At 38.9% G+C, this 12,955-nt stretch overlaps 1 protein-coding gene across 1 annotated transcript; it reads left to right on the forward strand.

Moving 5' to 3' along the window:
- Nucleotides 1-1,340: 1,340 nt before the first annotated feature.
- Nucleotides 1,341-9,576, forward strand: comp (cartilage oligomeric matrix protein; the record flags this gene model as incomplete). Its single annotated transcript, XM_014032301.1, is given in 18 exon segments — nt 1,341-1,414; nt 1,530-1,581; nt 1,696-1,844; nt 2,536-2,673; nt 2,861-2,938; nt 3,026-3,178; nt 3,265-3,369; nt 4,306-4,413; nt 4,490-4,649; nt 4,733-4,851; nt 4,965-5,017; nt 5,083-5,276; nt 5,358-5,536; nt 6,114-6,162; nt 6,301-6,497; nt 6,690-6,862; nt 8,076-8,215; nt 8,348-9,576. Coding segments are annotated over 18 exon segments (2,180 nt in total), but the record flags the coding sequence as incomplete, so codon positions are not given.
- Nucleotides 9,577-12,955: the final 3,379 nt, after the last annotated feature.

The raw sequence follows: 12,955 nt of genomic DNA on the forward strand, positions 1-12,955 counted from the left end.
TATATAAATGAAATAAATATGTTCTAATTTTTACCCAATTTGCATTCCACTTATTGTGTATTGCCTCATGATATTCCATTACAATGTCCTCTTAGGGCAACATATTTGACAATGTATCATCACTGAAGGTGATTCATACATTTTGAAAGTGATTATTTGGGTGAAAATGAGTGAAAAATACATTTCAACTGTGGTGCTATGTGTTGCGTTCACATGTACTGAAAAAGGTCTATTTGCTGCTGCCTATGGTAAATGGTAAATGGATTGTACTTATACTGTATAGCACCTTTCTATCCATCCAGGACACTCAAAGCGCTTCACACTACAGACTAGGGTTGGGCAACATTGGCAAAAAATTAATCACGATTAATTGTGGTATTTAGCGATTAATTTGACGATTAATCCCCTGGAGTCCCTGGACACCCTTATGTCCTGGTCACATGATCAATTTACTGGGAAAGATTTGCTTTTCATAAAAATCTGTTCCAAATTTTGTCAAAATTACAGACTTCAGGCTTTACATCAAATTTTAAATTGTGCCGATAGATAAATAAATTACAGAACTTTTTTAAATGTTCGTCATATTTGAAGCGGAGGGGAGCACAGAGTGGACTCTGCCTGGTGGCATGAACCATGTTAATCGTCAAGTGCCAAAAAATAYTCGATTAATGTTTTTCTGGCGATTAATTGCACACAATACGATCATGCCCAACCCTACTACAGACATTCACCCACGCACACACACATTCACACACTGATGATGGCAAACTACAATTGAAGCCACAGCTGCCCTGGGGCATATTGACAGAAGTGAGGCTGCCATACACAGGCGCCACCGGACCCTCTGACCACCATCAGTGGGCAAGGCAGGCAAGGTGTCTTGCCCAAGGACACAACAACTYAGTCCACTGGATGGGGATCGAACCAGCGACCTTCCGGTTCTAGGACAACTCCCCTAACCACTCTACCACAGCCGTCCCATCTAGCTTGGTCTCTCCTGAAAAAAGAGATTGTTAAACTTAATGGGACTTCCTGGTTAAACAAAAGATTAAATCAAATAAAGGTATAAAACCCTGTGGATCATGTGTCTGCTGTTTTATATTTTTTATTGGTATTTTTATTTCCCTTGAATAATGACCAATTAAATGTGTGTCTCACTTTACTTTAAAAGGCTAAAATAGGCTGGAGTACACGGTACCATAGAGGGATAAATATTGTGATTAGCTCAAATCATGATCAAAATGCCTGCCCTCACTGATTCYCAAATGAGCAATAGTTGTAAGTTTATTGTGTCTGAGCAAACATTTACTGCAAAGGTTGTGTTTTCTTTCTGAATCCAGATGGAGAGATTATCAGTCAGATTAAAATGACCAATCTGGTCTTGGCTGAGATTAAGGAGCTGCTGAAGCAACAGGTAAACTTTCTGCACTTTCCTAAAAAATGATGCATTTTTATGACTTTAAAAAACTGGTACTGTTTTGAATCATGAGTTCTTGTTAGTCTGACTCTTAACTTGTTGTGCCTTACAGGTTAGAGAGATCGTGTTCCTGAAGAACACAGTGATGGAGTGTGAAGCCTGTGGTGAGTTAGCCAGCACCCTTCATTGATAAAACTGACTTAAAAGGAAAGGAAAGTGAACAAGATGTTAAATTTAAAACATCAGAACTGAAAACAGCTCATCTCTGCTCTGTTCAGGAATGGGAGGAATTCAACCCGTTTCCTCCTGCGATCCCAACCCCTGCCACCCCGGGGTGACGTGTGTGGACAAACCCGAGGGTCCGGAGTGCGGACCCTGCCCTGATGGCATGCGGGGCAACGGGAGCCACTGTACAGATGTGGATGAGGTGCAGAAACACGACACAGTGCTCTCATCTCATCTAACCAGTGTTGTATAAAGTACCACAAAGTGATACTTAAGTAAAAGTACAAGTACCTTATCACAAAATTACTTTGGTAAAAGTTAAAGTCTCCTCTACTTGAGTAAAAGTCTTAAAGTACCTGATTTATTTTGTACTTAAGTATCAAAAGTTAATTTCTGACAAAAAATGTACTTAAGTATTAAAAGTAAAAGCATTGAGTAAAAATGAGAGGSTAGAATTTCCAAATACATATTTTAAAGGCGTGCAGCTGTGATGGATTGCGTACAAACTAATGTGTCATAATGGTATATATTTATACTTCTCATTCAACCACAACTAAATTCAAAGGCACAGTTTATGGAGATAGAATTATTTTTAACAACAATGAGCCAGAATGAAATAGGAGTAATGACTTTCTACTTCTTACCTTTTTTTAATTGTAGGGAGTAGAAAGTACAGARAATTGTGTGAAAATGTAAGAAGTAGAAGCAAAAAGTTGGCTGGGAAAAATTTACTCAAGTAAAGTACAGATAACCAAAATTTCTACTTAAGTACAGTAACAAAGTATTTGTACTTAGTTACTTTACAACTCTGCATCTAACTGCATCATCTGACACCTTTAACACTGACGTTGCTCCTGTGGCAGCATCCTGACACGTGTCCTTGTTGTTTCCAGTGCACAGTGATACCCTGTCACATGGGGGTCCGGTGCATCAACACTTCCCCTGGTTTCCGCTGCGGCTCCTGTCCTGCAGGTTACACCGGACCTCAGGTTCAAGGTATCGGGCTGGCCTACGCATCTGCCAACAAACAGGTCAGACATTTGTTTTAACCAGCTCAGTTAAACTCTTTTTAACATGTTACTATTAGTATTATTGATGCCGTTTATTCAATTATTTGTTGATTTGTATTGATCTACAGTAGCCTACATGACAGCATCCACTTCAAATTTACTTGTTTTTACATAAATCTGTTTTTTTCTTTCTGTTTTTTTATGAAAGGTGTGCAAAGATATCAATGAATGTGAAGGCCCCAACAGAGGAGGCTGTGTGGAGAACTCTGTGTGCATGAACACACCTGTGAGTACAACACGTTGATCTCTCAGAAAGTCAAAGACAAAATGAGGTTGATGTGGTTTTTTTTTTGCTGCTTGTCTGTGTGATCAGGGCTCGTTCAGGTGCGGTCCCTGTAAAACAGGTTATATCGGGGATCAGAAAAGTGGCTGTCGTCCCGAGAGAGCTTGTGGGAACGGCCAACCCAATCCGTGCCACGCCAGTGCTGAGTGCATCGTCCATCGAGAAGGCAGCATCGAGTGTCAGGTGGTCCAGTTTTTAATTTGTTTGACCACTGACGGTGATGATATAAATTACCACAATGAATAAAAACCGTTTGTTTTGACCCTCAGTGTGGAGTGGGGTGGGCTGGTAACGGTTACTTCTGTGGTTCTGACACGGACATAGACGGTTTCCCCGACGAGAAGCTGAACTGTCCTGACAGAAACTGCAATAAGGTGACTTTCCTGAGCYTCTGCGTAAATATTGACAGATAAATGAAATGCTTTTATTTCTGACATTTCAGTAGTCAGTATCTTACCTGCTGCAGACAGCAGTCAAGACAATCCTAGTTTGAAAAAATCTAGAGAAATAAAAAGAGTCAAGCTAACTGCTTGTCAGAACTAATTAAAAATTGATGTCAACCAATTTTAGTAGCTTAAGTTAATGTTTTGCTACAAAGCATTTTTAATTTTGTTAATTTGAAAAAAATAAGACAAGAGAGTCCAGATGCAAAGCAGTGATTCCAAGAAAAAAACACTAAAACTCTACTGTAGCAACACATAAATTTTAAAGAAAGCACAACAAAAACAAAAACTCTGAAATAATTTAAACTTATTTTTAAATGTGCTGTTCATAATTTCTTCTTGAAAATCAATTTTCACATTAAAGCCTCAATGTAAAACTGAGCTAAAGCAAACCAGATGCAAAAAAAAGTACAATCTATTTTTAAATGGCTCCATCGATGTTGTGAATTTGCAGTTTATGAAGCCAAAGTGGGCACCGAAATAAGCAAAAAAACAAAGAAATAAACCATTTATTTGTGAAGAACAACTTTTTTCACTGAAAATTTTAGCTTGGAAAATCAAAATAATCTGTTTGCACATGGCTGAAAGATGTAAACAACAGAAAACATTTGTTTTGCAAAACAGCCAATACCTTCCCTTCTTCATCTTCTATATCTTCTTCCAAATGAATCGTTCAGTGTTGTGTACTGCAGGCAAGATAGTGATAACTATTTCGCAGAAAAAAATAATCAGACCAAATTTATTCCTTTAAAAGTAAACTTGTCAACAAAAAAATAGAAGTTTTGATTTGTTTATTTCTTTAAATAACTCAGGGATTTCAAAGTGGTTTTTTTGTTTGTTTGTTTGTTTGTTTGTTTGTTTTTTCAGGACAACTGTCTCACCGTCCCCAACTCTGGTCAAGAGGATGCCGATGGCGATGGAATTGGGGACGCCTGCGATGACGACGCAGATGGCGATGGGATCCCCAACATGCAGGTTCATCTACAAACACACTTGTTTTCACATTTTCCACAAGACTTCATTAACAGAGAGTAAAACACTCGGTTTACAGGACAACTGTGTACTGGTGCCCAATGTGGACCAGAGAAACATCGATGAGGACGACTTCGGGGACGCCTGCGATAACTGCCCCGCAGTCAAAAACAACGACCAGAAAGACACAGACTTGGACAAATATGGTGATGAGTGTGATGACGATATAGATGGGGACGGTGAGAATCTTTTAACATACAGAAGTCATTTGGTTGTACTTGTTATATTTCTTTTACTTAAAATTGTATTTTTCTGATGTCAGGAATTCCTAATCACCTGGACAACTGCAAGAAGGTTCCCAACGTAGACCAGAAAGATAGAGACAAAGACAAAGTGGGGGACGCCTGTGACAGCTGTCCTTACGTTCCCAACCCGGATCAGGTGAAAAACAGGTTCTAGTTTCACAGCAGGATTTTTTTTTGATTCAGTCAAAATGTCTCTGTGGGAAATTCTGCCCACTCTTTTCATCATGTAGCTCATGTCTTATTTTTCAGATGGACGCAGACAATGACCTGATTGGAGACCCCTGTGACACCAACAAGGACAGGTAGACGGTCTGACTTTATATCATCTATAACGTTGCTCTGTTAAAATCTATAAAATCGTCTCCAGTGACGGCGACGGCCACCAAGACTCCCGGGACAACTGCCCAGCCGTCATCAACAGCTCCCAGCTGGACACCGACAAGGACGGAAAGGGAGACGAGTGTGACGATGACGACGACAACGACGGCATCCCAGACCTGTTGCCTCCTGGTCCGGACAACTGCCGCCTGATCCCCAACCCCCTGCAGGAYGACTTGGATGGTGGAGAACACGTGTGACGTATTCATGCTGACGTGCTTGTTTTAAAAACTCTATGAAAGCTTTATCTCTTCCTCCTAACAGGCGATGGTATCGGTGACGTGTGTCAAAAGGATTTTGACAACGATACCATAGTTGATCCCATCGATGCTTGTCCAGAAAACGCTGAGGTTACTCTCACCGACTTCAGGGAGTACCAGACGGTAGTTTTAGACCCTGAAGGAGATGCACAGATAGACCCCAATTGGGTGGTTCTGAACCAGGTTGAGACCATTTTTTTGCTTTTCACTCTTTTGTCACATTTTAATTTAAAGTACCTGTGACATGCATATCCTTCAAATACAAAAGTCAAAGAAAACATCTTTACATTTAAGAAACTTGGTATACACATGATTTTACCAATTTTGTTGCATAACTAGCATATTTTATCTTGAACTGGTCACAGCCAAAGTGGAACAGGAAGTGACATCAAAGGGGAACTCTTTAATAAAAGGAACTTCCTGGTCTTTATTTATTGAAATAATATTATTTGAACTCTGACTCTTCATCTCTCTCTGATAGTGACTCAAAACAACCTCAGATTCAGACTCAAACATCAGATTTTTCTCTACAGTCTGTGTTGTTAGCTGTTGTAGCAATGCTCTGTTAACATTCGGACATTTCCCTTTGACATCACTTCCTGTTACTTCACATGCAAATATCTCAGCAACTGTTCATCACAGCAMCATGAAATTTCTTTTGCAATATTTTATCAATGTTATCTTTCCAAAGACACATTAATATTTATTACAAAAATTTTTATGTCAGAGGCACTTTAAATCTCTTGTTCTGTTTGTGCAGGGCAGAGAAATAGTCCAGACTATGAACAGTGACCCTGGTTTGGCTGTGGGTAAGAAATCTGTATTGCGGCCAAATTACATTAATTTTCAAAAAAAATATTCCCACCAACCTAAGACAATAAAGCTCAGYGAGTCTGACACAAAACCCAAAGCTTACCTTTCTTCTGCTCTGTTCGTCTCACCTGTAGGTTACACTGCGTTTAGCGGCGTGGACTTCGAAGGGACGTTTCATGTAAACACGGTGACGGATGACGACTACGCCGGCTTCATATTTGGCTACCAGGACAGCTCCAGTTTCTACGTGGTGATGTGGAAACAGGTGGAGCAGATCTACTGGCAGGCCAACCCTTTCAGAGCTGTGGCACAACAAGGCATTCAGTTAAAGGTAGTTTACTGCTGGACCAAAAGTACACRAAAACAAATCAACACTATTAAACAAGACCTGAACTCCAAAAACAATTTCAGTTTCTGCATCATTTTTATAGTGTTTATTTATTTTTTTTTTTTTGGTGCTAACTGACCTCAAAAACAAACAAGAACAAAGTATCAGACTTCATTGGTTGTTGTTTTTGACCAGGCGGTGAAGTCAATCACAGGTCCAGGTGAGAATCTGAGGAACGCCCTGTGGCACACCGGGGACACCAATGAGCAGGTCAAACTCCTGTGGAAGGATCCTCGCAACGTTGGCTGGAAGGACAAGACCTCGTACCGCTGGTTCCTGCAGCACCGACCTGCTGACGGCTACATCAGGTACTGTATCGATCTCAGTGTTGATACTATTGATARCAAAATGAGTATCGAATCAATACTAGCGTGARGAGATTGATTCTTTTGTTTATCTGCACRACTGACTTTAMTTTTCACAAATAAAGTGAAAAATAAAYACAGAGTTTCCAAATTGCTTGGACTTAGTCATTAGTCCTCTACATCGTCATAACGTACATAAAACTGAATGTATTTTTGTTAGGTTATTGGCATAGTTATATTTGTATTATGTTACATTGTTGCTTTTTTGTTATTTTGCACTAAGGACTTTTTTCGTAAACAACTGTGTGTAGTAAAAGATAATAGGGAAATTATTGGATTATTTTATACTGTTACATTCTTTTATATTGCTGTAGTTAATACTAAAGATTTTTATTTGCCTAAAATCTCTGTCCCGTGTTTTATTATAATCAACCASCTAAAAGCAAAATCACATATTTATTCAATGAACACGACAAGTATTAGTATTGGAATCTGCAGTTTTAGTCCTGTATTTACTTGATATCAGATCGATACTAAAATTCCTATCGCCAAGCCCTATCCACCAGACTCGAGTATTAGACCAGTACATAGGGGGAGTTTCTTGGCAGTGTGGGCGGAGTCTGTTCTAAAGGTGATTGGTGGTGTTCTTTGTGTGGGCGGAGTTTGTATGGCTTGTCTGGTGGAGCAAGTTAAAAGATGAAMTAATAGTAAAATTATTGTGAARATAATTTACGCAATTTACGCAACTGGCACCTTCCTGTGTTATGACTAAWATTAATATTTATAARTAAAATTATAGGTGCTTCCTGATCGTTTTGACCAAGTTAACCTGTCCAACCAGCTGCCCAGCCMTCATCCAACCAAATGYTTTCTTCACAGCCCTCCTAAATAGTAAATTCAATCAATCATGTATTTTAACAAACTCCTCCCACAAAAGTTCAARACCAATCATGTCTTTAACTCCTCCCACAAATGTCAAAAAGACCAATCACATRTTTGACAAACTCCTCKCACACCAAGAACCTCCCATTTAGTGACTCCTTTCTCCCRAGACCTGCTGCAGTTCAAGTTAAAACAGAAACATATTTTTCTGACATAWAAAAGACCAAGCCTGTGAACCAGCAATTTCAGCCGCAACAAATTCCTCCTAAATTCTGTGAGTGAATACAATAAATTCACAACGACTAAAGTTTAATTCCTGTTTGCTGCTGTGCAGAGTTCGTTTCTTTGAGGGTCCTCAGATGGTGGCGGACACAGGCGTCGTCATTGACGCCACGATGAGAGGAGGCCGGCTGGGAGTCTTCTGCTTCTCCCAGGAGAACATCATCTGGGCCAACCTGCGGTACCGCTGCAACGGTGAGCCGACTCTTCATAAAGCTGCTGACAGGCCACTTTCCTATCCAACATTTAGATAAATTAGCACAAAAAGCCTGAAACCATTTTGGAAATGAAACCTAAATATGTCCTTTTTTATCACTGTTTTTATAGACACTCTTCCTGAGGACTTTGACAACTACCAAACCCAGCAGGTCCAGCTGGTGGCCTGACGACAGCAAACAAACCAAAAGAAAACATGATCCGACACAACCAGAACCAAGACTGATCATAAAAACATTTAATCAGAACTCCATCAAAGGTGAAGTGATGGAGAACAGCAGCATTAAAGACGTTCCACAGGACAGCAACACCAAAAATAAACGTTTTCATTGTTACTTAACATCATTTTCTGTCTTTGATAATGRTGCCAAAACATTACGCTGTGGATAAGATTGCTTCAAATAGAAACCACAACTGCACATATTCTAAAATAAAAGACAAAAATCAGAAGTTATTACCTGACTGTGAACTCTAGTTGTAAAATGCAAACATGTTGGATTTTATCTTCTGTAAAATAATGATTTAAAATTGCATTAACGTTATAACTTGAATACCGTAAACCTTTTTGTGCACAAGTTAATTTAAAATATTTGCTACCATAAAAAGATGAACAAGTGCCACGTCCCACCAGCTGCCCAGCGTTCATCCAACCAAAGGAACCTCACAATGCAGAGTTGTTATAAGTCAAAGTTTGTATCAGATGCTGAAACTGTTCAGGTTTCTTAAAGTCCTTCTGCATTTGCCTTCAATGACTTCACATCCGCTGCTCTAACCTCATTAGAAACTATTGGGTCACAAACCTATTAGGGCTCTGCTCTAGTTTGTTTTTACCTGCAGCAAGCAGCTTTGAGAAGATTATATTCTGTGATTTCTAATGTGGTTCAAACATTATTTATCCCACACTGCTTGAACATTTTAAAAAAGGCCACCCCCGGAATCAATATTTAACCGGCAGATAAACAGTCTCTTGTTACACTGGGACTACTGAGCGTCTGAAATGAGGATCAGCAGGAGCTTCAGTTTGCTCTCCTCAGATTCCCTCTGAGGCCTGTCTGCTGCAATTTTAGAAGTGCGTACAAATAACCGGTGAAGTGATTTTCAGTATGGTCTGACAAAAATCAACCAGATAAATAAGTGTGGGTTTCAGGAAGAATCAAACATTATCTCACTGTATTTTATCTGTCATACACAAAATCCTTTTTGGTAGAAGTGAAGATGGTCTGAACTGCTAATGCAACATCTGAAGCTTTTAACATTTTTGGCCACGTTGCACCTTTTTATGAACCTATGTGGTGTTTGTCCTGTCTGTACGGACTCAATAAAATGGAACAAACTGATAAGACAATGGTTGGTTGAATTGGTGAAATAAACCAGGGCAGAATTTGGTTTCAGATGGTCTTATAAAGGCAATCAAAGGATCCACATATGAAATTAGAAATCAGATACTGGAAGACAATTTTTCTCCCTTTTCTCGTGAGACGTTTGTAACAAAGTTAGCTTTGTCAAAAAAAATGCGAATGGCCCATCAGACACATAGTTCTTAAGCTGTAATAATTCTGGTGTCAGAATATGGCAATATCCACCAAGCACCTTCCAGTCTAGTAGTGGAGGTAATGCACTTACCTTGGTCTGCCAACCATCAATACAATCAAAGAAGAACTAGAAGAATACTTATATTTTGGTGTAAAAGCATCCTTCGGTTCATGCACTTTCTTCTTCTAAAATCTTGCTTTTTGTCATTTTTACCAGTTCAAATGCCAAAACAGCGACTGGTCTTGTCATTTTGGATGTCACAGTTTTGACGAAGAGGCACAAGTCGATGACGTTACCCATACTGTCCCAGTTCTTTGATTTTTGCATGCTTGTAACCTGCGCACTCAAACCCTTATGTGCACTTCAACTGAGTGCACAGTTCACAGGGGGGCTTAGGGTGAAGTGGTAGTACTGGGACCGGATCTATGATGTCAGGTTCTCCAATATCTTTTACCGGCTTCTTCCCTTCAGAGTCCCAAAGGTCACTGGTGCTCATATCCAGCAGTCACGGTGCGAGGGGCGGGGTACACCCTGAACAGGTCGCAAGTCCATCGCAGGGCCACACATAGAGACAAATGAAACAAACAACCATTCACTCTTTCACTCACAGCTAGGGACAATTTTGTTACCAATTAGCTTAACTGTCATGTTTTTGGTCTGTGGGAGGAAACCGGAATACTCAGAGAAAACCCATGCATGCATGGAGAGAGCATGTCAACTATCCTGAAAGGTCCCTAGCCGGGATTCAATCCTGCAACCTTCTTGCTTAGAGGCAACAGCTCTACCAACTGAGCCACCTATACATCAGGTTCTCAATAATAAGTTTATCTCATCTTAGCCATTTTTTGTGGTGGTATTCATTATGAAAAATTTCAGAACAATTGCTAACGACTATAAGGCTGATTGACTGCTGCACAAGTGACACAGTATCAGTGACGTGCAGTGAGGTTCATGGATGGTGAGGCACTCAGTTCAACAGAATCAGATTCACAAATATATGAACCTTCAGAACAACTTATTCACCATATGATTGGCAGAAGTTAATGAGTCATGTTTCATATCACTATTCTTTAGAGTCTAGATGGGTCTGAAAACTCTGTAAATATAGCGAGAAAGTCGCTAAATCGGCACTGCTGTGTTCCGCAACCCACCACCTCTCATGTCAGCGAGACTCGTGTCGGGTCAATTACGTCACATATCAGACCGGTCAAATTATCGTACATTATGGGATTTTTGGAATTATTGATCGTACATCGTACAGAGGGCCAAATTATCGTACACATACGATAATTATCGTACGTCTGGCAACACTGCTTCTGCAGCTCAGAGTAACCTCTTCTGCAGCTCATGCAGTCTGTGAGCTCACTAGCGCCCCCTGAGCCTGAGAACCCAGCCTCCACTCGTGTCTTTTCCCAGCCGTTTCAGTTCACAGAACACGTTACACAAATTCATATTTATCTAATAAACATCAGCTAAACTGTGGAATGTCAYGTYTATATAAAAAAAATCTGAAACATTTTGCTTGCGACATACTGAAACATATACATTCTACTCTCACTGCATAACTTGCAGCAGGGATTGTGCAATCTGGAGGCGGAGCTTGATTTAGCCTCCTAATCTGTCTCATCTTGTATTTGAACAGGAAATGAGGATATTTTGAATAAGAAAAATATAAAAAYTTGTTTAAGTTAAATTGAAAATGTGTCCATAGCGGTATGGACCACTCTGCTGCAACAAAACCTCCTAAAATAGGAGGGCCATTTGTCATTTTCTAYCTTTTTTAAAAGAAAAAATGGAGTGAAACAATTTAATTACATTTGAGTTAAAAAGGGTATATTAAAGTAGAAATATCACTCTTTTAAATCCTTTTTCACATTTCAATCATTCATTTGGGGTCTAAATAAAGTGGAACTGCAATGGTCCTATAGACTCCAAGTGCACAACAAAATGCATTTAACAGCTAAAAAAGTGGATTTTGCATGATGTGCATCCTTTAAAATCAACCTAATATTTTATTTCCCCCAAAAACAGACTTCTARGGTCTGCTAACAAGACACCTTCAAAACCATCTTGCCCTTTCAGTTTTATTTTGAAACAACAAAAAAGTAATTTTGGTTATATATTTATATTCAGGTCATCTTTTACTTTCCAAGTTATTAAAGATGGCAGAAAATCTAAACCAGGAGTGTTTAACGTTTTTCAATACTTATTTAAATTAAAGTAAAAGACATGACTTTTTTTTTCCAAACTCAACACCTTTTAGTGGAAATCAACATTCTGAACATTTCACAAGCATGCACATATCCAAAATAATCTTTTAAATTTGCATTTAGAAATACAGATTACAAAATAGAAACAATAGCAAAGACACTTTACAACAGGATTGAAACATCATGCATGTCTACAGCAACACGCTGTGATGTTGGAAAAGGACATCTGACTTTTTGTTTTACTTCTTTTGAATCAGCATTTTCTGCAAATCAAGACTTTATGCAGAGAAAAATCTGTCTTCCACATTCAGTTTAATCGATGGTTTTCTTTCATTTTATAAACAAACGGTCACATTAAGAGAATCACATGGCAACAAAGAAATACTACAGGCCTCTTACTACAACTTACAGGACAACAGTGATATAATGCTAATCTCACTAGAAGCTTTAAGTGGAACAGAAACTGTGTATTTCCAGAGCTTTTCATAGGTTTCAATGAAATGTAGAGTCATTTGTTATTAAAGGGACATATTTAAACACCTAAAAATCCTCAAACACAACTTCAGTTTCTCCTTTGTAAGCTTGAGAAGTAATACGAGTCCATAACGGATATCTTGGTTTCACAAAAACAGATGAGTTCAAATTAAATCAATGATTTGTGCATTTCAAAAACCAAACAAAACAACATTTTTTTTAATTAATAACTAAAAAAAAAACAAGCTGAACTTCCCTTTCCACATTTCAGCATTAGGTTATGTAAATACATAACTCCGATACAGAAATCTAACTCATGTTCCCTTTAAAGTTGTATCTTTTTTTTAAAGGAAAGATTAATTAGCTGCCTAAACTGATATAAAGTGTTTTCCAGCGTTATGTTAGCTGGTTGCATGTCTGTGATAATAAGGGCTTCGATTTCCCGTCACATCATTTATGGTTTTTATTGAAAATGAACGTCAGCATCTCAGACACAAGTTTT

The sequence above is a fragment of the Austrofundulus limnaeus genome, unplaced genomic scaffold (assembly GCF_001266775.1).
Source record: "Austrofundulus limnaeus strain Quisiro unplaced genomic scaffold, Austrofundulus_limnaeus-1.0 Scaffold1414, whole genome shotgun sequence".
NCBI classification, from domain to species: domain Eukaryota; kingdom Metazoa; phylum Chordata; class Actinopteri; order Cyprinodontiformes; family Rivulidae; genus Austrofundulus; species Austrofundulus limnaeus.